This window comes from Gopherus flavomarginatus, chromosome 8, assembly GCF_025201925.1.
Source record: "Gopherus flavomarginatus isolate rGopFla2 chromosome 8, rGopFla2.mat.asm, whole genome shotgun sequence".
In the NCBI taxonomy this organism is placed as follows: domain Eukaryota; kingdom Metazoa; phylum Chordata; order Testudines; family Testudinidae; genus Gopherus; species Gopherus flavomarginatus.
The window spans coordinates 90,351,979-90,379,757 of record NC_066624.1 but is presented as its reverse complement, the minus strand read 5'-3'; the positions used below and the strand labels follow the sequence as shown (position 1 = coordinate 90,379,757).

Here is a 27,779-nt window from a genome sequence, read left to right as displayed (position 1 = left end):
TTCCTTCAGGCACAGATAACAGCCACTATGAATGTCATTTTGATGGAGAGGTTCATAGGTGAGCAGATTAACAGCAGTTCAAAGGGTGGCTTCAGCAAAGCACTGACAGACAAATTCAAGTCCCAGATAGGAGTAGGGTGCCTAACATTCAGAAAGAGGCTTGACAGACCCTATATAAATCTCAGTGTTGCAGGGTGAGTGAATACGGAGAAGCCTTGTACCAGAGACTGGAATGCTGTGATGGCAACTAGGTGTGCTTTAATGGAACTCAAAGAAAATCCTGCATTCATCACAGTAAGTAAGTATTCTAACACCTCAGAGATAGGAGAGTCAACAGGAGACAAACTATAGTGAGTACATCAGTGGTAAAATCTTTTTCATTTCCGGGAGAGAAGAGTTTGCTGAGAAGACAGTGGTCTCTGGAAAAGTTCTACTTGGTCAAGAACCACAACCTTATTTGAGGTGGCTAGTATTACAGCTGCCTTCTCCTTTTTGATCTTTTGAAATACTCTTCCTACTGGCTGCAGAGGAAAAAACCTCCAGATTTGGCCATTTGGAAACTAGTGACTCTATTTCCACTGATCTCTGGTCCGCTTCCTTTATGAACAAACAGCTTGATTTGTATTCAGCAATGCAAAACAAGTCCACTTGATGGTAGCCTCACTTCCTTATTTGAACTGGAAATCCTCCTAGTTCAGGAACTACTCTGCTTATCTGGAAATATCCTCAAAGGACTCTAAAATGATGTTCTTCATAGGAAAGACTTGATATTGCTTCTGTGTTTAGATATGAGAATTTTGTCACAACCTGTTGGTTTATATATGTTATATTTGCAGTATTTTCTGACTATAACAGGACATGCTCTTAAGGCTCCTAGAAGACCAGTTCTCAGGTTGGCAAAATCAGCGCTCTGTAGCTTCTCTGTCCTCGATCATGTGCTCTATGTGTTGTGATTTCCAAGTAGTCAAAACTGGGAAAAAACACAAAGATCTAAGTTGTGAAGGAAACGCACTACTCAAATCATCATATTTACTTTTCCATGCATTTACTATGATAAGACCCAGAAGAAATCTCAAAGTTCTCACATGCAGTTTTGTCCAGAGAATGATCTAATGCAAGAGACTAGTAGACCTAAGAAATGCAGATAAACCCAGATAGAGGACATCCTGTTGAGATGACACTGCAGAGATCAGCATTTGGACACTGTTGAACATTTCCTGAAGCAGGAAGTTTCTGGCTCTCCTTGTAATCCTCCTTGCAACTCATAGGCAGACAATCTGCTGGAGGTGGTGTCACAGACCTCTTCTTCAGCTTATTGCAAAAGCATGTGCCTGGAGCATGGTGAGAATTCTTTGATTCGCATCCTGTGTGCATTTGTTGGGAAAAGTGGACCTGAAATTTGGCAAGGGGAATTCTGGTCAGAAAGGTGCCTTTTGCTGTTCCAGTGAAAATCCACTGAAATGTGTCCAAATTATAAGCCACTGAAAATCACTGTTTACATGCACTAACTAGAGGTTTCTTAGAGTCTAGCAGCAAAACGATCTGAACATTTCATCTGTGCCGAATATACTCCACTCTCTGTACCACCAACAATAAGCAGGATGACCAAGTAGCAAGTATAAAAAATCAGGACAGGGGGTGGGGGGTAATAGGTGCCTATATAAGAAAAAGCCCACAAAATCAGAACTGTCTCTATAAAACCAGGACATCTGGTTACCTTAACAATAAGCATGCTCAGCCTGGGGCCCAGCAGGACTTTTTATTGCAACTGATCCTCCACACTGCTGGGGAACATGTAGTGCTGGACACCAAAAGCAGAGAGGCTCTCTCTCCTGCGCTGTCAGTGATCCCTCCTTCTAGCTAAATGATAAGAGGTAAGATGTAGGAAAGGAAATGTTAGAGAGACAAATACAGGGATAGAGGGGGAAAGGGACAAGTTATGGAAGGACAGGAGCAGAGGAGGATAGAAACAGGGAGAACAGACAGAAGACAACAGGTTGGGGGAGCGAGGGATGCATTCTAGGATTAGAGACAGAAAGGTCTATGTATATGCTCCCTTCTAGAACCTGGAAGTGAATTCAGAATTCCTGAGTTCAAACATCCTTCTGGTGTCTAGCAAATAACAGTAAAATCTACTGGTAAAATGTATGTCTCGTCCCCCATTAGTGGCTAGCCCACATAGGAGATAAAAGGCTAATATTGCTACAGTTGCTCCACTGGATATAGTGGTAGAAGTCCATGGAATGGTTCTAAATGTCCCGACTCTGCTGATGATCCATGTGGGGGCCATCATGATTCCATATGATAGAATTTTTGTCTTTTCAGTTTACTTTTTTCAAAATGTAAGAAATTACATACCCTCCCCCACCCCTTTTAAAAGAATGTTAAGGTTGCAAAGTCAGCACTCAAAAAGTAGAAAATTCCAGAATTAATATTGCCTCATGGAACCTTAATTCGGCCCTCTGGCATGTCTGCATTATGAAACAGCCTTTAATTTTGTGATCACATCCCTGCCTCATTCAGTGCACATTATCAACAGCGTTCAGGTGTGTGTCATGAGTGAGGATTTTGTCTGTAGATCCTCTGCTTCATTTGTTGCAGAAGCTGGAAGGTGTATAATGATTGAGCTAGAGACGTGTAGGAAGAAAAAGGATGGTCTTGTGGTTAAGACAGCTGAATGCTATCCTGGAGAACTGGATTCTATTCCTGCTTCTACTACAGAGTTCCTATGCGATGCTAGTTAAGTCACTCAAACCAAAATTTACACAGGTAGCCAATAAGTGCCTGTTCTTAACTTTTTAGTGTTTGACTTTGCAACCCTACTATTCTTTTAATATTTATTATATTTGTATGCATGTAAGCAGATTCCTCATTTTCTGGTTGTCCAACTTGAGACACTTAGTCTGATTCACAGAAGTACTGCGGGCTCACAATTGCAACTGAAGTAATCTGGCATTTCTTAACTTTTTAGTGTTTGACTTTGCAACCCTAACATTCTTTTAATATTTATTATATTTGTATGTAATATAAATAACAGTGAGATCTCACAATTACTTCTTGCTTCCCAGCACAGAGTGCCAAAGATAAACTTAGTGCTGCTTCTGCATTGTGGGGGGAGGGTGATACTGTAGTAGTCAATAAGCGGACCACAGGTGCTTTTGAACAGATTACAAAATCTTGTTATGTACTTACTATTATCATTATTGTTATTATGGTGTGAAAAAATGTTTCTCTGGAGTTTGGAGCTTGAGTACATCCTGACAGAGAAATTTGGACCATGATAAAAAATAATTGACTACCCGAGGGGTGATAGATGAGATGACTTCAAGGTCCTTTCCAGTCCTGCACTTCTATGATTCTCAGATTTTCTAACACTAACCATCTTGAATGAGTATGACACCATAGGAAGACAGAGAGATATGGCAAATTAAAATGCCTTCAAATATTAGGATCTTAGGCTAAAGCACACTTAGTGCCTGTGCTTCAATCTTCCCTTAATGACTGAATAGTTGATCCTATAATTTTCAGCAAAGAATAACCAAACATTTCACAATTAAATATGCTATTAGAATATCTTTTAGCAACATTCTGTTCCATCTTGAAAAGCCTTTTCTTAAATGCCAAGCATTTTACATGCTGTGTGAAGTGATGTTATAATGGGCTTCATAATTTAAAAGGATGTCAGATTACCCCATCTTGCTTTGTGCACTGTTTGTAAATTGCAAGAAGCATTCCTTATAATAAACAGTGAATTGTATTTGAAAATGAAGATTTTAATTAAAATCTTAGCTTCCTGCTGGTAGCTAGTATCTTGCTGCAAAATAACTTTGTCTGTGACAGCAGGCTCAGAAAAGTCAACTCATTAAAAATTATCACAGAAAATTTTCACTGCCCCTGTGTGAACTGTCAGACTGGCGCATAGAACAAAATAGTTTTCTTTTAAGTAGTATTGCATAATGGCTTTAAGACTATTTTATGATTAGACACACTATGAAAGGAAAAGAAGGTACAAGAAAATATCCCACATTTTCATTCTGACCAATCTAACTTCTGTTTGGTTGAATGAAGGATAAGGAAGATGCCTGTAGCTACTCAAATAAGTAGAATTCTGCAGGATATTAAAAAACAAGGGGTATCTTGCTTTATGAGTAGATATGTTTTCCCTAGTATCATTCTTACTTATTCTACTGTGGTTACTAAGGTCCTACCACTCAACAAAATAAGAGCGCTATACCCTTACATGTATTTGGTTTAGTGTTTATTTTGATGCCAGTATTACTATTCTATCTTAATTGTTAATGTGTATTTTATTTTTGGAATTGGTAAATAAAGTTTCATGTTTAAGAAGCATTGGCATCAAAAGTAGTTTCTTTTGTTAAGTACTCATTTATCTCAGTTGCCAGTTGAATTAGGTAACTTAATTTTTCAAAGTGAGAGCTGAAAGATTGAAATCAGAGAGCATTCAAAATATGTTATGAATTACAAAATATATGTACAGCAAAGCATAGCTTACATGACAGTACATGCACATGTTGACAATGAGGTGTACTTTAATAATTTTTTAAAATCTTGAATCTGCGGTATGTAGTTACTCAGATAACAATTCACACTCCAAAAATCAAAAATAATTTCATAACGTGTGTGTGTGTGTGTGTGTGTGTGTGTGTGTGTGTGTGTGTGTGTGTCTTCAAGACGGAAAGATTAAAAGTTTGCCTGATTTTGTAATTCTGCCCTGTGGTGAAAGTTTATAAACATTTCTTTACCAACTACTCAAAAAGGCAGGCCCAGAAAGCCACATTCAGCAATATCTGTACATTTAGCAGGACAGCTACTTTATTAATTACATTGAAGTCCATGCTTTGAAGAACAAAATTTGTAGAACAAATTATGGTAAATACAGATAGAAAAATGTAGCATGTCAGATCCAGGAGGATAAATAGCTTTTTGTGAATTACAAAAATGTATGTTACAACATATCTGTTTATTCCCTACTCAAGTTTTAGATTAAGTGAAAATGTTATATGAAGTGAGGACAGTACGTTTTAAATCTAATTTCCTATAACGTATTTGACATTTTCAAGACTAACTATGAAATACTTCCTATACTTGCTATTATCAGCCTTACTACACTGTTTACATGCTTTATATTCATATAGCAGTTTCTGAGTTCTATAATTCAATTTTTATTTAAAACATATACGTGAATTTAGGGCTTCTTTGAGGACCTTACAGAAAGTACAGGCAATGCAAACTGCCCCCAGACTTCTGCGCATATGCCACTACCCTGTTTTGTAAAAAGCAGGTCGAAGTCTCAAAATTCTTGGTTTATTATCTTTAGGGGTTTGCGGGTAAATTCAGCTTCCATTCAACCCTGGTCTTGCTAAATTATGGACAAGAGTGCCAGTTGTAATAGTGGGGAGTGTGGCGATGGTGGTGATGCAGACATCTGTCCCATTAGTAACTGGACTTAGCTCAACTCCTTTTACATAGGCCACAAGAGCCAACATATATTTCAAGTACTTCTGCCCTAGGCCAAATTAAGATCCACAACTGAAAATCTATCACATCACATATCCCATGAGCCATCCCAGTTCCTCATCTTCTGTAATTTTAGTTTACAGTTTTATATGCACAATACAAAGATTACAATATCTTACCAAATAAGTTGTATACAGCTCAAAAGTATTCATGTATTCTTTTTTTTTACACTGTATAAAACCATGTATTTTTGTGAGCTATGGTTTTAATTTTAATTTTTATTTATTTTATTTTTTTGGCATGCTATTCTTTCCTCTTTTATAACTGGTGAGGACCCCATAAATCCTTCCTGTTTCTTTGGTTCAATTTCAGGCTGAAACATGGGGTTAGATGCCAGTGCTGTCTCTTTAGCAAAATAAGTGTAAATGGGTCATCTCTTCTGAACACAATCGGGGCACCCAAAAACAATTTGAGCTTCTTGGTGTCTTGTAAAAGGACATGGCTGTAGTGTCTAGGTTCCCAATTTTAAAACCATTGCCCGCAAAAATACAGTTTTATACACACAATCAGACGCTCGTTGGCTAGAGTTTTTCAAATAATCCACTCTGCAATAGCGGATTTCTGGAAGGAGGTGGTGGCTCTTATTTTAAAATCTTGGTATGATAGCATTGGTTCAAAAGAAAGCATTCTATTATGTAGCTGTAGAACAGCTTCTGATTGCTCCAGCATAGTTTCCTTCTAAAGCTCACCACCCGGAACAGCTATCATTTCACTACCAGCAGCCCAGCGGTAGGATGCTTTGCTCTGCACGTGATCAGTGACACAGACTCTCTTGTTGCTTTATTTTTTCTCTAAAGCCCTTTCTTCTTTGCCATGTGCTTATTTTTCCCTCTTTCTTTTCTTTCATAACCTCTTTACTCTCTTTCAAACTTTTTTAAAAACCGTCTCTCCTTAATAAACCTAACCATTCTTTATTTTTTTTAAAACTCCTTTCTTTAAAATTCTCACAAAACCCAGTTAAGCATGTCAAAACACAGGCACACAACCTTTCCCATCCAAAAGTAAAAGAAGAATAAAAAAAATTCAAAATGGTAGACCGTGCCAAACATGTACATGACCAAAAACGGAGGGCAGGATATAAGCCATAAACAGGGCATGGAAACCTGTCAAAGAATACATGGTGATGAATACTATCAAACCATATACTACTCAAATATTATTGCAGGTTGATGATTTACCTGTCGATGCGTCTTTGCTTATAGTTTTTATTTGTAGAAAAATCTCTTCTCTCAGTACAGTCCAGTTGTCTAGCTTATTAGATGCAACTTCTTTAATACTGACTAGCTCTCTTCTAATAAAGGAAAGTAATGAAAGAGTCTTGCTTAGAGTTAACCGATGGTTCTCCAATCTTTTTCTGCAAAAACAGAAAAATATTTACAAGATCAATCTTTTCTTTAAAAACCAAATAAAAATGTCTGGGAAGTGTGACAAAGTTCCTCCTCTACTTTGGTGGGTCCTGCGCTTATTGGCAGATTTGCTGACCTCAATGATCTTCCCCACAGTCTGGATCAACTCCTCCTGTGTCTGATCAATAGTTGAGAGGTCTGGGGGGAACCCGGACCCGTCCTCTACTCCGAGTTCCAGCCCAGGGCCCTGTGGATTGCAGCTGTCTATACTGCCTCTTGTAACAGCTGCATGACACTACAACTCCCTGGGCTACTTCCCCAGGGCCTCCTTCAAACACCTCCTTTATCCTCACCACAGGATCTTCCTCCTGGTGTCTGATAACGCTTGTACTCCTTAGTCCTCCAGCAGCACACCCTCTCACTCTCAGCTCCTTGTGCCTCTTGCTCCCAGCTCCTCACACGCACTTCCTCTCCTCTGGCTCCTCCTCGCCTGACTGGAGTGAGCTCCTTTTTAAACCCAGGTGCCCTGATTAGCCTGCCTTGATTGGCTGCAGGTGATCTAAACAGCCTGTCTGCCTTAATTGGATCTAGCAGGTTCCTGATTACTCTAGTGCAGCCCCTGCTCTGGTCACTCAGGGAACAGAAAACTACTCATCCAGTGATCAATATATTTGCCCTCTACCAGACTCCTGTACCCCACTGGTCTGGGTCTGTCACAGAAGATATTTTCAAATTGTGGCTTTACCAAGAGAAATTGCTAATAACTTTCCCTTCCATCGTATTTTATGTTACAATTATTCAATATATTGAGTATGTTTAAACATTTAACATGGTCTTCACAACATATCAAAATATTTCTCTCTCCCTTATTCGACCAAGCAAGTCCTGTTAATTTTTTCCACAGGAGAAAGATCTACCATATTGCCCTTTAGGAATTCTTACTTGAACAGTTGTAACTTTTTATATGCAATTTCCTTCTCTTCTTGGAAGCATCTCAAGGCCTCATTCAGATTTTGCAGTTCACTTTGTTTGTCTTTCAACTGCACAGTTAGGTTATTTACTCTACAAATATAAATAAAAGAGTTATATAGTGTTACTATTTGCACTACTAAAAATCCACAGATTCTAATTCTTGCAGTAGTTTTGAGTGTCAATTTTTTAATGCTAGAAATTATACTCTTTAGGACTAGAGACATGGTATGTTTAAGTGGAATATCTCCAGCTGCTGAACGTACTTCCTCTTACTGTTCAGCAGAACTTAAGTCTACTGACTTTTAAGGCATGGGGCATTTGCTTGACTATGGATTATTTCTGTGTTACTGTTATGATTAGCTATAACTTTATAGAGAGATGAATTATATGTCCTGCCCATTGTTGGCAAGAGATGTAATCAGTTAAAAGTTGGCCTGAGCATTAATTGTAGTCTGCAAATATGGTGATTGCAACAGAAATTCAAACAAACAGTGGCAATCACCCTGTGTAGATCACAAATTAAAAAAAATCACTGTCTTTGTAAGACTCAATCTTTATTAAACAGCAATACACAGATTAACAATTCTTACGAGGGACATGACAGTGAGCAGCACTCTCTGAAATGAGGATCTCACAGCTGCATGTAAGTTCAGCTGTCATTATGGAAAGTGTCTCTGGGGTGGAGTGCAAAGGGTACTGGCACCGTTTTCCACAGGCAGGGGCAATCAAAGCTGAAATCACACTACTGAAGGTAACCGAAGATGCAAGGGTGCATCTCCTGCATGAATGCAGCTTCAGATCTGGTCCGTATGCAGCTCGCCTGTGTGCTGCTTTGGTTCCTCCAGAAGTAATAGCTGATTGGCGCGGCAAAGTTTCCTATAATGGAGGAAGAAATATAGCAGCTCTGCCAAGGAACCTTCAGCTGAGGATTGTAGAGTATCTGTAGGAAAGTTTCCTAGAGATCTCTATGGAGGATTCCTGGGAGATCTAGGTGTGCATTAACAAACTTTCCCCCAGAGCCCCCACTGAATAGCTGCACAGGGGAATGCAAAGCAGATGCAAACAGCACCTGGTATTGTTAATCTCTATCCTTTCTCCCACATGCACCATGTAACAAAATAAAGGACAGCCCTACCTCATGTAATCGCGCACTATCAAAGAAAAATGAGCAGATACCAGAGCTCCCCTTTTCTGCTTCAGACATGCCAGAGCCAGACTGCTGGGACTATCTAGACTCCTCTGGAGTCAAAGACGTCCTGACTCACCATGCCATCGGACGAGCCTGCCGCCTGTCCACATCCTCCTCCAACTTGATCTTCTCATCCACCACTTTACCCTCCACTGTCCACTGCCTCCTGTCCCCCCCAAAGCTCTCACGGGGCTCTTGGTGGTGGAGGTGGAGTAGCTGGTGAGGATAGAAGCAGCATGTTTTTTGGTGCCACACCAGAGCGATGGTTGGCATCTCTTGCCTCAACTCCTTTATCTTACCATGGCACAGCTGCATGTCGTTTTTGTGCCCCTGCTCATGGCACGGATGAGAAATCTGCTCGTAGGTGTCAAAGTTTCTACAGCTGGATTGGAGCTGCGACTGCACATCCTCTTCTCCCCATAAACCCAACACATTCAGCAACTCCAGTGTACTCCATGCTCGAGCCCATTTGCTGCAGAAGATGCAATGTGAGCTGTAACGTAACGAGCATGGTCAGCTGTGAAGATGCAATGTGAGCTGTGCAGGCTGAGCAAACAGGAAGTGAAATTTCAAAAATTCCCGGGGCTTTAAAGAGACGGGGCCCATGCCTGTATACCTGGCTGCAGTGCAGCGGAGTAGAAACTGCTTACTAGAGTGGTCATGATGGGCATTGTGAGACACAATGGAGGTCACTTAGGGAGACATAAGCAAGCGTAGTGTCTACACTGATACTGCATCGCTCTTTGTCGCAAAAACCTTTATGCCGCTTGTTGAGGTGGTTTTATGACGTCAGCTTAGCAGGAAAGTTAAATTAGTGAGCAGAGCACTGGTGTGCATACTCCTCAGGAGCGCCGCCAGCTTTTTTGGCGCCCTACGTGGCAGAAGGCCCCGCCCCCTAAATGGTACCCTCGACAGAGGCGGCAGATGGTCCCGCTCCCAAAATACCGACAATGACCAGGGCGACCACCTCCCCCAAATGTTAGTGCCCTAGGCAACCACCTAGGTTGCCTAATGGGTTGCGCTGGCCCTGATACTCCTCCACTGTTGGGTCAAAGAAACCTAACTTTGTCGACAAAACTGTGTAGTGTAGACTAGGTTTAAAAGAGCTCATATGCAGGTGGGAGATACAGCGTTAACCTTGTCTAGCTACATCGTGATAAACATCACTGCCTGTGCCTTGTTGCTGCCAGGATTTTACAGTGAGATAATTAACACGAGTTAGTTATTTCGCTGTAAAAACCACTCTCTTTTTTGGCAATGAAGATACATCTGAAACAGAATAAGAAAAACCCAAAGAAAAGCCTTGAAGTGCTCCCCAAATATCATGAACAAAATATGAGATTAGAGTGGGCAAAAGTGGCAGAGATAAAGGGAGGAAATGACAAATGAGATAAATAATACCGAAGCGGAGAGGGGAAAATAAGGAAAAAACCCAAACAAGCTGGAACTGTGTCAAACACAAGGGTTCAACATATCTCCCCACCATGAGCTCCTATGCCTATACCCTAGGGAGGACAAGGAATAGCTGCCTTTGTGGCAACAACCACCATCTTAGCACTCCAGAACCTTCCAGGATTCACAAGGGAGGATCCTTAGCTTCATTTTGCATCTAGATAGGTCTAAAAAAGACTGATTTTTATAAGATCAGAACCAACTTACTTGTTAAATATATTTTTTCAAGATGTTCATTCTCTTTTACTAACAACTCAGAATAAATATTAGTACTCCTCTACATTACATTCTTTAGTCCTTATATATTCAGTACTGCACAGAATTTGAACAGTGCTAATACTGTTAAAATCAAATCTTTTTATGTTGCCACAGAAAGTATAATGATATTTATTCAAAATGAAATCATGGCATTATTAACTTGTGTAAGGTTTACCGAAGGCCAAAATAACGAGCAGGCATAGTAAGTTGCATAGGAGAGCAGCACACTCAAAATCAGGTGCTTAAAAAGTTAAAATCACAAAGGCAATTAAATTAATAAAGAAACCAACCACATTCCCCTCACTCCAAAGTAAACTCTCAAAGAATAATTTTATTGATTTTGACTCCTCCTCCCTAGTACAATGTAGAAAAACAATTATACTTACCATGCCATTTACACTTTGTCTTTCTCTGTGTGTCACATATTTACATCCTCCCCTAAACAGCAACAGACAAGCAGATTTTTCTGTCTTCCAAAGCTATGTCTGTGCTACAAGTGCTGTTGCAGTGCAGCAGCTATGCCATTGTAGTGTAGACAATTGCTACAGTGACAGAAGCTGTAGTAAATGAAATCCGCCCTCTGCTGTAGTAAATCTATCCCCTCAAGAGGGGGTAGGTAAGTCAACAGAGGAATTCTTCTGTCAACCTAATGGTGTCTATACCAAGGCTTAGATCTGCTTAACTACATTGCTCAGAATGTGAATTTTTCACAACCCAAGTGACGAAGCTAGGTCTAACTAAGTTTCAGGTGTAGACCAGGCCTGAATTGTATCTTTTGGACACACCTCTTTGTGTGACATAGCATTCCCCAGGACATGTTAATCACTGACTATAATCTGAGCTGCAAATAGGCTGAGTTTTGTCCCTCTCCAGCTCTATGGTGAGAGGCAGCAATGTGACAGCTGTAGCCAAGATAATGCAGCAATATGTTGAGAGAGTGTGCCCAAATAAATTTGTTAGTCTCTAAGGTGCCACAAGGACTCCTCATTGTTTTTGCTGATACAGACTAACATGGCTGCCACACTGAAACCTGTGTAAGAAAGGGGAATTTTCTTTGCAAATGCTTGGCATGCAAATAGCAATGAGGTCACAGTGGGATGAGCCCCTCACTCTTGTGTTTCTCTGAGAAGAGGCCAGAGCCAATATTTTTTAATTTAAAAAAATCATGAAAAGCAAGGGCTTTGATAGAAATATATAAATCAGCAGTGGCTCTTCAGAGCCCATCAGTCTCATAAGCTGAAGAAGTGAACAAATTCAAAAAAGCTTTGCAAGTCACTTTTGAGGCAAGAGGAATCTTCTACCACGCAAGCTGAGAAGTAGCTGTGAAGCGATTCCAAGCCTGATATGAAGCCTCCAGGCCAAAATAGTTCAAGCCACTCCATCACAGACAGTGGCTGGTGAGACATAGCGAGCTGATCAGTGGCATATTGTGAGGTCTCATTTCCCCTCTCATCTCTCTCTGGCCGCAATGGATATGAACTTCACCACACTAGCAGTGAAGAAGAAAATGAAAAGAATCAGGACGAATTCTAGCCTGACTTTGTGCCATTTAACTGAAGTCAATGAGGTTGCATTGTGTAACTGTGGGCAGCATTAGGCCCTTATACATTTTAAATGGTATAATCGTCTCATGATCAAGTGCCACCCTTGAATTGTATATAAATTGTAAGGGAGTAATCAGAGCACGGAAAAGGCCACTAGACCTGGAACTGGGGATTTTAACATATTTACACCTGCACACCTTAATCTAGGGCTTTTGTTTTCATTATGAAGCTCCTGCATGAAAATAAATTCTGATATGGAGTTTAGCAGAGTCCAGGCAGGAGTGTGAGTAAGAAAGACTGTGTATAACATGTAACAAAATACTGAAAATCATCAATTTCCCAGCTCGCAGGACATGATATTTCTATAAACATCATCCAGGATGGAGAAAAGATTCAAATGAACCCATACAAATTAATGTTATTGTTATGCTGGGAGTTGGGTGAAACTTCAATGAAACTGGTTGGTGTAACAGCCACCCTTCATTCAGAATAAAGCTGGAGAGCTTTGACTAAGAGCAGGATACATAGTTTAGCAAACAAACAGTTCCTGTCCACATAGACTTTTTGTCTCCCAAATCTCAGTTGGAAATGTTTTCTAAGAGGGAGACTGACACTATAAAAATGCCCTAAGGTGGTACTCACCCTTGCTCTGTTCATCAATTCACTGCACCAGAAAGAACAAAGGAAGCAGCTATTCAACAGAAGAAGGGTGTCTGGTCTAACAAGTTTGGCAGTAAAACTCTTGAGAGCATGTGGTGAGAAAAACTTTACTTTGAATTTAACACACTTTGTTAAATTAGGTACTAGTTGTGTTTCATCTTAATTTTTCTTGTAACCATTTATGACTTTTATGCCTCATTACTTGTATTTACTTAAAACCTATCTTTTTGTAGTTAATACACTTGTTTTATTCTTTTATCTAGACCAGTGTGTTTGAATGAAGTGTTTGGGGAAAACTCCATTTGAGATAGCAGGATTTGTGCATATCATTTCTATTGATAAAAACATATATTTCTGGGGGGGAAATCTGGGACTGGGAGTGTGTTGAGGTCACCTTTCAGTACAATTCAGGCTGGTAAAAGCCTAGGTGTGACTGGCAGGCCATAAGTGCACACAGCCATATCTGGGAGCAACTTACCTGCTATAGACTGTTTGCAAGCAGTCCAGGAGTGGAGGCAACCACAGCAAAGCAGTGTAAAGGGCACCCCATGTTAGAGGGCAGGGGTGACACAGCTACTTGTGCACTGGGTATTTCATGGTGGGTTTACCTAAATTAATACAGCAATACAGGGACTGATTTTTTCTTGTTTTATTATTATTATTCATTTGTATTACAGCAGCATCCAAAAGCCCAGTAAGGACCTAGTGCACTAGGAACTGTACAAAACACATATGAGGGTTTCGTTTTTGTCCTGAAAAATACTAATTCTTCAGCAAGGGATTCTCAACATATACCAGATTGTGAGCCCCTTACTCACATTGTTGAGCAGTTACGTGAATAGTTTCATTAACTTCATTACCACTAGTACCACTTGCATAAGTAAGAGACTCACAATCTGGCTTGCAGTTAAGTACTTCCAAAGATCAAAGGCTACAGTTATAAAACATTTTGCTTGTGGACTGCAATGATATAAAGCTTTCAGTGCTAAGCAGCAAGAATGTAGCAATTAAATCAATTATCCAGGTACATTCCAGCACAAAGCAAAACTTTAAGTCTTCTTACTTTGTGAAAAGAGTGTCTTTGGCAAACATCCCTGTTTACTTGTGAGCTGAATCTGTATCTGTAGGAGGCTGATCCACTAACAATTCTCTTGTCCATATATACAAGTTGCAGCCAATGCAGCTCAGCAGAATGAACCTAACCACATCAGCCACACCATCAGGGGCTCATTCACCTGCACATCTACCAATGTGATATATGCCATCATGTGCCAGCAATGCCCTTCTGCCGTGTATAATGGCCAAACCGGACAGTTTCTATGCAAAAGAATAAATGGACACAAATCAGGCATCAAGAATTATAACATTCAAAAACCAGTATGAGTACAATTCAGTCTCCCTGTATGCTCAACAACAGACCTAAAAGTGGCAATTCTTCAAACAAACAAACTTCAAAAACAGACTCCAAAGAGAAACTGCGAACTGGAATTAATTTGCAAACTGGACACCATCAAATTAGGCCTGAATAAAGATTGGGAGTGGATGGGTCACTACAAAAACTAATTTCCCTCTGCTAATACTCACAACTTCTTGTCAACTGTTTGAAATGGGCCACCTTGATTACACTAAACTCATTAGCACTACAAATGTGATTTTCCCCCCTTGGTATTCACTCCTTCTTGTCAACTGTTGAGAATAGGCCACTTCCACCTTAATTGAATTGGCTTGTTAGCATTGACCCCCTACTTGGTAAAGCAACTCCTATCTTTCCATGTGCTGTGTATTTATACCTGCCTACTGTATTTTCCACTCTATGCATCTGATGAAGTGGGTTTTAGCCCATGAAAGTTTATGCCCAAATAAATTTATTAGTCTCTAAGGTGCCACAAGGACTCCCTGTTGTTTCTGCACCAGAAAGAATTCAGTATTTATTAATTTTTATACAGGAAAGATAGGGAGAAACAGAGCAGGACGAGAACGCTAATCTATTCAAAAAGGAAACATGAAGCTCACTGCCTCTGCTCTCCAGAGTGTGAATAATATTGGCATCTGCTTAGTTTTTTTCAGATTGAAAAGGAGATTACATTCTTTGACACACTTTAGTTCAGTACTCAGGTGACAGGGAGGACTTTTATATATTTTATTTATCTTTCAATGAAATTTATTGCTCATGAAAAGAGCTAGACTAACTATGCTGGAAACTAAGGTTTATTTACTCAGAGACAGTTGCAACACAGCCTGGAACTGTGGAAATCTCCCCTCACCGCCCTGGAAATGTGCACAGATACCTGCTAAGCATGTTTTACTGGATATTTAGCTTGACTTGTTAACACCAGCAAGTAGCTTTCCTTTAAAAATCCTATTTCTGTTTAGCTTTAAATGTTCGTTTCCAACAAATGCCCTTTGAATTTATAATCTATTCTGCATGGCTACTGATTCCATCTTTAGGTTTCAGTAAAGCTATCAGTTTTAGCTGAATGCCCAAAGGACCATCCTTTGCAAGTATCTCTCATTTAGACAATTATTTTTGTTGCCTATACAAGCCTGTGAAAAATGATATTCCTTACTGACTTGCAGTGAAGTCATTCACTGGGCTGGTATTATTAGAACTAGAAGAGGGAGTCAGTCAATTACTGGCCAGACTTGTTCAATTTTGAGCGAGGCTCTATCCTGCATACCCTCAATCACACAAAAGTTCCACTGAAGTTTCCTATTTTGCTTGAAAAAGGATGGCACGATGAGGTCTTACATGGTATCTCAAAGAATGTAAATATTGTTATTTTGCATCTTCCTTGTTATGAAATAAGAAATCATAACCCAGAATAATCTCCACACCAACTAATTATGATGCCACAAGCAAATTATTACAATTCAAGGAAGGAATAAGCAATAGAAATACAAATAGATGAACTACAAAGAAATTAAAGATGCTTTTTTACCGCTAATGTCCTAATAAACATGGAGGAGGGCGGGCAGGAAACAGACTGAATAACATTTTATCTATTTTTCCATGAGATGACAGTAGGTTTTAAAAATTCTATATCCTCAGTAAATCATAAATATTCAGACAAATGGCAAGCAACAAATCTTTCACTCTTAATCTTACATGCTGTGTGTAACTGGTGTAACTATAAAAACAGCTTCACAAATATCTATTGTTACAAGTTTCTTAAAAAAAGAGAAAACAGAGTAATTTAAGACTGTGCTTTTGCTGTACTCAGATAGTCTTGTGACTCGATTCAAGAGGGTGTGCTATGCAGAGAGTAATAACCAGTTCAATTACATCTAATTCAGGGGTTTTCAAACTTCATTGCATTGCGACCCCCTTCTGACAAAGAAAAATTCCGACATGATCCCAGGAGAGGAGGACTGAAGCCTGAGTCTGCCTGAGTCCCATCCCCACAGCATGGGGGGCCAAAGCCAAAGCCCCACTTTAGGGTCCTGACCCACAGTTTGAGAACCACTAATCTAAATCCTGCTTGTGCTCTGACTTGAAGCTATTCATAAACAAAGAACACTTCTTTAGCCCCCCCAAAAAATTGAAAAATGTATCTACAAGAAATTGCATTTGCACAGAAAATATTAAAAGGGCAGAAGGGTACAAGAGACATGAGAACAGCACAGTTGCTCATGATGCCCCTTATCACTTGGCCTCTGCAGTAGTAGGATCATGAGACACTAACAAAAAATGTTTCTTTTTTTTATAAGATTGATGAAGTGAGAGAGACAGTCTTATCTTGAGGAAGTGAGGGAAGATGAGAACTGAAGAAACCGACACCCTTAGAAGATTCTAACACTGTTTAAAAATATATAGGGCTGGTCCTGCTAAAAGGTCTGAATTTACAGTCCTCTCTCATGCAAAACTCAAGCTGACTTCAATGGGATTTTTGCCTAACTAAGGGATGGAAGACTGGACCCATATAATATGAAATACATTTGTTTCTCATTTAAAAATCCTCAAAGCTTTTTTCAGATGTCTATTATGTCCATTACTTTACAGAAAAAAAAGTAACTGAGACACTCAAAAGATTTCTACTTGTAAAGTATTAAATCAAAGTTAAAAAACAAATACAAAATAGTCAAATAAATATACTCAGGCTTAGAGCAAAGGAATTCACACACAAATGACGAATTTAATTTAATCTTTGTTCAGTCACCTACTCCTGTTACCATCCTTTCCCACAGGTTTGCAAATGTAAATCAAATGTTGCCGCACAGTAGGATTCAACTGTGCTAGCATACAATGTTGTTATTTTTATCAGTATTAAAAATCTCATTACTTCATGTAAAGTTCAAATTCATTGTTTTTTCCCTCTTTCCTTTCCATGCAGTGAGTAATTTTTTTCTGCATATGAAGTATATTATTCTTAATAAATGTCTCCATATTAAAAAGCAAAACACTAAAAGAAAACACGATATGTTACCATGTGTACATTCTAAAAAGTTTAGTAAAAAAAAGTACATCAAATTTGTTAGAAGTTCTCAGGGTCTGTGTGATATACCCAGTTAACCACTTGGGACATGGATTTAAATCAGTTCAGATCACAGATGAAATGAGTCTGATGGTCTCAACATAGCTGCTAGTCTACACACAGAATTCCATGCAATTATAATTTGCAGTTTCCATTTATGGGAGCCATGACAGGATATCTATCATACGACACTGCTGAGGTACAGTAGCAGAATGGTTTGGGAAATGGGTATACCTGCCTGCATTACTGTGTTTGCGTAGTGTCTACTACAACGGGGCCCCAATTCATGACTGGGACCTGTAGAAACTACTGTCATTCAAATAATAAAACAATAATAATAAATAGATAATTTGATTTTTACAATCTGCATCTTCAATTTGAGACACACATACTGGAGTTCTCATGCTGCCAGCACTAAAACATTCTTGGAATTTCTAAGAAGTATATATATGACAATTTCCTAACTCAAGAAGTGTTGCATCCAGAAGTTTTCAATAAATAATAATAATTCTGTTCTGTATTTGAGGAAAAAACAGATGATGTATTTATATCACATGATAATGATGAAATATTTTCCACTACAATAGTAGGGAGCTGGGATCGGCCGAACCTGCAGACATGGCAGGTAAACAAACCGGCCCAGACCACCAGGGGCTTTCCTTGAACAAGCAGCAGACCGACTTTGAGAAACACTGACCTAGTCCAGTTCCCTGCACTCAAGGCAGGACTCAGTATTACCTAGACCAACCCTGACAGGTGTTTGTCTAACCTGCTCTTAAAAATCTCCAATGATGGAGATTCCACACCTCCCTAGGCAATTTATTTGAGTGCTTAACCACTCTGACAGTTAAGAAGTTTTTCCTAATGTCCAATCTAAACAACTCTTACTGCAATTTGAGCTTCTTGTCCTATCCTCAGAGGTTAAGAAGAGCAATTTTTCTCCCTCCTCCTTGTAACAACCTTTTATGTACTTGAAAACTGTTATGTTCCCCCTCAGTCTTCTCTTCTCCAGATTAAACAAACCCAATTTTTTCAATTTTCCCTCATAAGTCACGTTTTCTAGACCCTTAATCATTTTTGTTGCTCTTCTCTGTACTTTCTCTAATTTGTCCACATCTTTCCTGAAATGTGGTGCCCAGAACTGGACAAAATACTCCAGTTTGCACTGGTTCGCACGAACCGGCTGTTACATTTTGAAGCAGTTTTAGAACTGGTTGTTAACCCACTTCCCTGTGAGGAGGAGGCGCTGCAGCTTTGATGGGCTCTGGCCGGGAATTGATGTAACTCCTCCGGCTACTGGGGGCGCTGTGCTGCGGGAGCCATGTGGACCGCCGCCTGGCCCTAGGCATGGGCCCTGTTACTGCTGCTGCTCCCCTGACCCCTGGCCCTGGGGCGTCCGCTGCTGCCTGGTGGGTCCCTGGCTGCTCTGCTAGGCCTGGGCTGCGTCCTGCTGCTTGGGCTGCTCTGAGCCGCTCTCCCCGTGAGTACCTGCACCCCTTGCCCGCAGCCAAACCCACACCCCCTGCCTGCCTGCAGCCAGCCCCGCGCCCCCGGCCCTGCCTGCAGCCAGCCCCTGCTGCACCCCACTGCGGCCCTGCCCGAAGCCAGCCAGCCCCACATCCCTCTGTCTCCAGCCAGCCCCGCATCCCCTGCCCTGCCTGCAGCCAGCCCCTACATCCAGTCAGCCCCTGCCCTGCCTCCAGCCAGCCCCACACCCCGTCTCCAGGGAATCTCACATCCCCTTGCCTCCAGCTAGCCCTGCCCTGTGCCCGTCTGCAGCCGGCCCCACGTCCACTGGTGCCCTGCAGTTCTCAGGGCAGTAAGCCTGCACACCTGCTTCAATGAGGGAGACAGGGAGCAACTGGGACCCACACATGTGGACACCCTAGGGTGACCAGACAGGAAGTGTGAAAAATCGGGACAGGGGGTGAGAGGTAATAGGAGCCTATATAAGAAAAAGACCCAAAAATTGGGACTGTCCCTACAAAATCAGGACATCTGGTCACCCTAGCACACCCCCAGAGAGTGGCGGGGACCTACACATGTGAAACAGAGCTCATTCCTAGTTCAGGCCCATCTTTTTTAAAAAGAACTTTAGGTGGGGTTAACATACAGCAAAATTTTCCCGGACATGTCAAGCTTTTTGGTTCTTAAATCGCCGTCCAGGAGGAATTATTAAATGTAAAAAAAAAAAAAATGTTAATTCCTCCCGGGAAAATATGGATGCATGGTAACCCTACGGGTACAAAAAATACATGCTGGGGCACATCCCTTAAATCAGAACTTTTCATAGGGAACCGGTTGTTAAGATTTTGGCAGCTCATCACTGGTTGAGGCCTAATCAGCGCGGAGTAGAGCGGAAGAATTACTTCTCATGTCTTGCTTACAATACTCATGCTTATACATCCCAGAACGATGTTTGCTTTTTTTGCAACAGTGTTACATTGTTGACTAATATTTACCTTGTGATTCACTATGTCCCCCAGATCTCTTTCTGCAGTACTCCTTCCCAGGCAGTCATTTCCCATTTTGTATGTGTGCAACTGATTGTTCCTTCCTAAGTGGAGAATTTTGCATTTGTCCTTATTGAATTTCATCCTATTTACTTCAGACCATTTCTCCAGTTTGTCCAGATCATTTTGCATTTTAATCCTATCCTCGAAACCACTTGCAACCCCTCCCAGCTTGGTATCATCCGCAAACTTTATAAGTGTTTCCTTATACCATTATCTAAATGATTGATGAAGATATTGAACAGAACCAGACTCAGAAGTGATCCATGTGGGACCCCACTCGTTATGCCCTTCCAGCATGACTGTGAACTACTAACTACTAGTCTCTGGGAACGAGTTTCCAACCAGTTATGCACCCACCTTATAGTAACTCCATCTAGGCTGTATTTCCCTGGGTTCATGTTAGACTAAGAGTGTGCTTACAGAGCAAAATCTACACGGAGTAGCCTACCCAAGCTAGCCTGAATCCACGCAGCACTTGTAACAATAGCAGGGAACGTAAGGCAATGCGAGCTTCAAAGCAGGCTAGTGAGCCCAGTATGTACCCAGGTCTGTGCTGAAGCCTGCACTGCACTTCTTCACTGTTACTATTATCCACACTAGATTCAACTTGCTAAGGAATAGCTTGGGCATGGCATTGTACAGACATGCCTTTAGTTATACCAAGGGACCAGACCAACTAAGATTGGATGACACATACGCAGAATTTGGTGAATTTATGTATTGATGACTATGTGGCCATCTAACAGATCTCAATACAGGAGCCATGAGTATTGCGTCCTGAGATTGTCATTGCAGACTAGACTTTGATGTTTAATTGAAAGATAAATATTTCTTGAAGTTGCTAAGGAATTAAATGCTTTAATGGTTATAAGGACTACCTGTCTGAATTAAAAGTACTATACCGGATCTTGTTAGGAAAAAGCTCCCAACTTTAAATAAAAATAAAAAAACCTCAATCTGACTGGAGATACTGGCTATCAGGAGGCCTACTTTAATGGATAAAAAGTATAATTATACCTCCTGCTGGGATTCAATCTGAATAGTTGCATACTGTCTCCCGTTATTGATGGTGGGGGGGAATAAACTTGTTAATTTAGCCATAATTAGCATGAGGGACCACAGAGACCTCTAGAGCTCAATGGATCATTAACTCCTGGCACTAAAAGAGAATCTTGAGAACACAGTGCTCCCTTCTACATTCTTATATTTCAATAAACTGTGAAACTGAACATCTTTTCTTCACAACTAACATATGTTCATGCTGAACACAGGAGGAAGTCTGCATGGAGTGGGAGCTGCATGTGACATGTTAATAACTGGTGCCAACAACATAAAGAATTTTATGAAAAGCAAAGAAATATTTGCAAGGGACTCTTCAGTGCAAACGGATATGTTCTGAAGTATTACTAATGGTCAATAGCCCCTTCCTAATGTTATTAGTAGATATGATTGATTGTGCATTCTCTACATTGTTTTCATTTCTACATGTCTCTTTCACTTCCATATGCAGAATTATCTGCATCTATATGAAGAAGCTAACATTTAATTTGTTAATTGGGTGTAGATTATATACCTCGTACATTTCACAAAAACTGTGAAGCATATTTCTGATAGACCTATTCACAAACTACTTCCAAATTATGCTTTTTCAGTGGTCTGTTTAACTTAATCCATGTAGTTGGGCTAGATTATTTAGGAGATTGGTAATGTACTGATATATGGAATCTTTCACTTCTGTGTTGCTCATTCACATCTGCCCCAGTCGGACAGTAAATTAAGGTAATATCTTGACAAATGTTCAGTGGTCTATTTGAAATGAGTTGGTGGTCTCCATCCATTGCTGTGTGGACTGATAATCAACTCACAATTGGCACTATTTGACACTCTTCTTTGCAGTCTTGACAGAGGTAAAAAAATTTACTGGGCCCAGAAACTGAATAACCTTCCCTCCAGACATGAACCTCCAGAACAAGATTATAATACAATGGTGGGATTGTCAAGAGAAAACTGCATTGCCACTACCTGTTCTCAACCTGTTCTGCAGAAGAACAAAGACCTTCACAGTCTAAGCATCTTTCACCAGCAGTAAATTCAATTTGAAAAATAGCCTGATTTTCTTCCCTCACCAGTATAAATTAGGAGTAACTCCACTGAAGTCAATGGAGTTATACTATGGTAAGAATGGTACAAGAGGAGAGTCCAGCTCAGTATATTATTTTGAAAATTAACAAATAACAGTGTTAATACTTCATCATTATAAAAGACTTGAGACTTATATGCAACATAAAGTGTTACGGCAACTTTAAATGGGAGTTTTTAACTGAATGCAAGCCAGCAATATAAAAGAAAAGTTTCCCAAAGCAGCTTTAAAAAGACATGGTCAGATCAAACTTGGTAACAAATTAATGGTTTTTAAAATAACATAAGAAATTATTCTCTATATAATTATTGGAAAGAAAGTTTTTAAAGAAATAAACATCCTCACTGGGTCTGCAGCACTGAGCTAGTAAATGAGAAGTGTAAATGAAGTCTCCAACTCCCTTTCCAGTCCCCTCAATGTGCAAGGAGCTTTATGCCTTCAGTTCACCTTACTTCCTAGCTCTTCAGTATGAAGTCACTTCTGAGCTGTATGCTGAGAAGTTTCACCCTCAGTTGCTGATGAGCTGCCACCACCACCCTGCTTCCCCACAATGATAGAGGTGGGATAAGCTCCAGGGAAAGTAAAGAATGGAAGCAGAAGAAAGACGCTCAGCAAGTGGGCGAGAGAGATGCTAGGACTAAATTGAACCCAATAAATATCAATCTGGTCCCTTCTCCAGTGGCCATAGATGCTCCTTCCTCTGTCTAATTCCCCTCTCCCAACACACACATTATATCATTTCAATAAAAGAGCAGTCAGAAAACCAATAACAACTCAGTGTAACAAACTATCTGACCATTATACTATTGGAGAAATATAATTATATTTTTGACAAAATGCACTTTTGACTTGATCTTACAGTATGAACAAACAAAAAATTACTCCATTTGTAAGGTACAGTTGACAATGTGTAACTGTAGCAAGGATATTAAAATAAAAAAGTTTGAATTTGGCTCATACAAAGTTTCACAAAGTATACCACAAAAACAAAGAATATTAAACACATTAAAAGTTCTCTTCTGTATCAGTTTATGAATGTCCACAATCAAGCTACTGTATGAGAAATATTTATAAAGCAGTATTTTGTTGTCTTTTACATGCAACTCTGATATCTCTGTGTAAGGATAACATTACATACATAATTTAAATATGGGATTTGCCCTCCACAGTGTATTAGCAAGGAAATTTTTTTCTTCCTCTGGAACTCTAAGCAACGATAATATGTTAGGATCTTGTGGGTATATAGCACATGAATGAATTCCTGTGATAGCAGGAGGTGGAACAGGCCATGAAAAGCCTAATAAGTCACATCACTTGAATCATTTAAATAACTGATTGGAAAAACTACTAATGTGTACTGTGAAGAATGAACCAGCACTGAAGGAGGTAAACTAAATGAACAACATCTTTTCAACTGTTTGTTTAGATAATATGTTTTTATCTTCTAGAGAAATGTAAGCAAGAACATAGGGGAATGCCTAAAATTTTGTAGGAATGTTGCTGTAACTCCTTTCCTGGTGGTAACCTATTTTTCATGCTACAACTGTGTGACATTGATAGCATAATATAAAACTAGCAATAGAAATAAAGAGGGCATACAGAAAGATCTATCTATCTATCAACAAACATAGTGGAACTGGAAAAGGTTCAGAAACGGACAACAAAGATGACCCAGGGCATGGAATGACTTCCATATAACGAGAGACTACAAAGATTAGGGCTGCTCATCTTAGAAAGAGATGAGTAAGGGGGTTATATAGAGGTCTATAAAATCATGAATGGCGTGGAAAAAGTGAACAGAAAAGTGTTATTTACCCTTTCCCACAATACAGAGACCAGAGGTCACTATGAAACTCACTGCTGTGGGATGTTGTAATGGCCAAAAGTATAACTGGATTAAAAAAAGAACTAGATGTATTCATGAAGAATAGGTCCATCAATTTTTATTAGCCAGGATGGTCAGGGATGCAACCCCATGTTTATGGTGACCCTCAACTTCTGACTGCCAGAAGGGAGAGGAAAACAGGGATGGATCACTCCACCTGCCCTTTTCTATATAATTCCTCCTGAAGCGTTGGTCTAGCCACTGTCAGAGACAGTATGACAGTTCTAACATTCTTAACCGAACATTAAGCAGGCCGCAGAACGATTTGGAAAAAACAACCACCACAGTTGGTGATACATAGGAGATTTCCTGCGGGAATACTCTCCCCCTTCTCACCCCCCCCCCCGCCATTAATGAACTCCATACTTCTCCATACTTTTTTAAAGATGTGGCAGCACAGTGGTTAAGTCGCTCAACCTCAATCCTGAAAGTGGTAGGTTTCAATCTCCCTTAATCTCACACTGAAAGGCCATCCCAGTTCACCAAGCTGCAAAACGGGAACCTGATACATCAGGTTGGAGCATTCAAAGATGGTCAGATGTGATGCTGGCCACATCACTCCCTGGTATACTGTTGCCTATGAAACTGACGTGCCTAACCATGTTAGCCTGGTGAGCCACTGGCTTGGTGGAGCCTTGACTTTGATACTTCTCTCATTCCCTAACAACATTTCAGCTTCATACTCTGGATCTATTTTGATTCTCAAAGTAGGTGGGTGTCTTCTGGCTGTGCATGGTCTCCTCTAGTTGGTGTGGGGACCAGGAAGAGGCAAGGGTTTCCCATAAGCAGTGTGGGGTTGCAGGACTTCTACCCAGTGCCACTTACTGAAACTTGAGGCTAGAACTGATGCAGGCACTGACAGGAAGGAAAAAGCAGGCTGCAAGAATCCCACTCAGTGCAGCTTTCCTCCAAATCCCACATACATCTTTGTCACTGCTGGTGCAGTCAGCAAGATGGGGGTGCAGGAAGTATGTGCAAGGGGAGCTCTCATGTGCCACATTTCTTCAGAATGGTACTGGTTACAGATGTGCAAGGGGAGTTCTCATCTGTCACAGCAGTTTCATGTCTACCTGAAGCATGGCCTGAGTGAGCAATCCTAGTCTCAGAGTCCTCGCATACTGTAGGAAAATGGTGCCTTTTTTCTAAGTTAGCTCAATTGAGCTAGCTTAATTCAGTTGAAAACCCTACTTACCACTAATATAGACACTGTTTAAAATCAAGCTAAAGGTATTAAAACTCAGACAAACTCAGAAATGGATGAAAGTTTTAACAAGGAGAACTGACCTTAGCATTTCTAGGTAGATCTTCAAAACTGCTGGCTTCAATACACACAGTATAACTAATCCTGTTCATCATTTTCATACCTCTATACACAAGGCTGGTCTAAGAATTTGGGAGAGGATACATCCTAAACTTAATTGACTTGCTTCACTTTTAACTGTGTGTCAAGGGAATTTTTAGATCTTCCCCACTCCAGCTTTCTGCTGAAAAAGCCTCGCTGCTTGTTGATGTCAACTCCAGTGAACAATTCATTTACTTCTCCAAGGTTATCTTGGCAAGAAAGGATGTCTAGAAACTTTTCATTTTGATGAAAGCTAAGAATTTCTTCAACAGGGCCCAAAAGCAAAAAACTAGATGCTTGTGCAAGCCCCCTCCAGCCAATCAGTAAAACAGGACATAGACTGAAATTAAAAAAAGTACAATTTACAGTAACTGATCGTGAATCTGAGTAATGCTTTGCACTTCTCTACCTCCTTCCTTCCAGGGGTCTTAAAACACTTTACATACATTAAGTAAGCAAGCCTTACAACACCATAGTGTGATAGGTATCACTGTATCAATCATATAGACGGACAGAATGCATTTTTCAAGTAGGAAAAATTCTCTTCTACCTTATACTAAAATATACATTCCTCTCCAAATTACTTTAAATAGCTTCAAAGAGCACTACTTGCTCAAACACCTGGACGGTAGGTAACCATTTCTCCATCCCATTAATCTTCTGCAGTATGAGAGACCATTTTCAGATGTCGAAATTATGAAAAAAAGTTTAAAATATTATTTTTACTTAATATTTTTAGTAAGGAAGGAAGCAAAATTGTTCTGCAGATTAACATGACTCTTTCCACTGACATTGTTTTTCATCTCTAAATAATGCTTTTGTCTGACCCAGATTAAGTTACTGTTGCAGCTAAACACATCTGCTTTTGGATGAACAAACACGCTGCAGGAAATCAGCTTGGGAGAGAAGTAGGTTAGACCCGTTAGAGCCTTTTCTGAACAGAGGAATAAATCCTTACAGATTAGAGGTTATCAGCTTTGAAGGGCAGGACCCATGAAGGAGTTCTGCTCATTTACTAACATTCGAACTGAATGTTTAATTTTGTCAGCTAAGCAAACCTTTTCATAGCTTGAAGAGTCAATCTAGCAGTCAAAGACAGAGGGCTTGATCTTCTAGTACTATCCAGGGCATTGTGTTAATTTATCCCCTTCCTGGAACTCATCTAACTCTTGTCTGTGATTTTCATAAGTATGAAAGTGGCCCTAATTCAACCCTGTGCAGAGGACTAGCAAAAGGCCTTGGCATCACATAAATCCCATTCAAACCCCATTAGCCTTGTGCAGAGGGCCAGCGCAAGGCCTGAATTTGATTCGGAGAGTAACAACAGAGACAGTCTGTATCATCACGTGTAACAGAATTCACAGATTATTATTTTGCAAATATTAAAAAAAAAACATACAAAAAAAACCTATTGTATGAAACCACTTTCTGGTTTTCTGCTGGCTGGTACAGTATACCAACACTACAGAGAAATATTTAATAAAGCTATGACCTGATTAATTAAAATAATATGCACTATTAAATTGGCACATATTACTGATTCATTAAAAATAATCAAACACTATTTCTTAGTTAATTCCATACCTCTTCTAAGCACACAAATAACCTTTTTCTCTGAATACAAAAGAACTATTTTGCACTTCTCCTCTTAGCCTCACCTTTCAGAATGAAGTAAAAATGCATGAATAAAGGCCTTGAAAAATTATTGCACCCAGCACATGCTCACTCCCTCTACAAAAGAAAAGGGGGCACCACACTGCTTCATGCTGTTGGCAATTGGTCTGTGCAAAACACATGTTCTTATTGAATTCTATATCCATGTGCCATTTCTTGGCAAAATAATATATCTATTTGTCTTTTACAATTGAGCCTTTAAGGAGCGCCCACATTCTAAATTCCAACACCCACATGAAACATCTGTATTACATTGCAGAACTCATTTACTTTATGAAATTATTTCTTTTTATGTACCAAAGTGATACACATCAATGCAATACCAACAAATATATTGCAGTGGTGATTATAGTGTTTTGTCAATCAATGAGGCCCTCTACCCTAGTAAAAGATGAGGAACTCTTCTCATGTTCCCCATACACAACTCAAAGACATGACAGAAAGAGCTGAGTATATCTTCTAAGGCATATTTTAAACTTCAGTCAATGACTCTTTGTTTCTTACAGAGCTGCTGATGTTTTTCAACAAGGCGTTCCATTTAGAAACAATTCTTTTTTTAATATATTTCTCATGCCTTGTTCTTTATTCTTAATTGTGGTGGCATGGAAAGAGGAGGAGTCCATCTGCCTCTTACTCCTACTTAATGGCACGGTCCTCTAACTCAGTCATTTTCTCAATGCTGAAATATGACATTTAAAACAGAGGACTACTGGGGGACAAGAAACAGAAGCAAACAAGAGCAAGCTCACTGCAGATAAATTACGTAGTAAAAGAACACAAAAAACACAGAA

The 27,779-nt window shown here is 39.9% G+C and overlaps 1 protein-coding gene across 4 annotated transcripts in view; it reads right to left on the bottom strand.

Moving 5' to 3' along the window:
* The window catches only part of LEKR1 (leucine, glutamate and lysine rich 1), a 118,773-nt gene that overhangs the window by 69,356 nt on the left and 21,638 nt on the right, over positions 1 to 27,779 (bottom strand). For 2 of the 4 annotated variants that reach the window (XM_050965924.1, XM_050965926.1), the window contains 2 exons: positions 7,827 to 7,946; positions 6,717 to 6,892 (listed from right to left, as the gene is read on the bottom strand). In XM_050965924.1, the coding sequence (XP_050821881.1) occupies positions 6,717 to 6,892; positions 7,827 to 7,946 (296 nt within the window). Of the gene's footprint in view, positions 1 to 6,716; positions 6,893 to 7,826; positions 7,947 to 8,559; positions 8,643 to 27,779 lie in introns of those variants that run through there. The other 2 variants (XM_050965927.1, XM_050965925.1) reach the window with 2 other exon arrangements.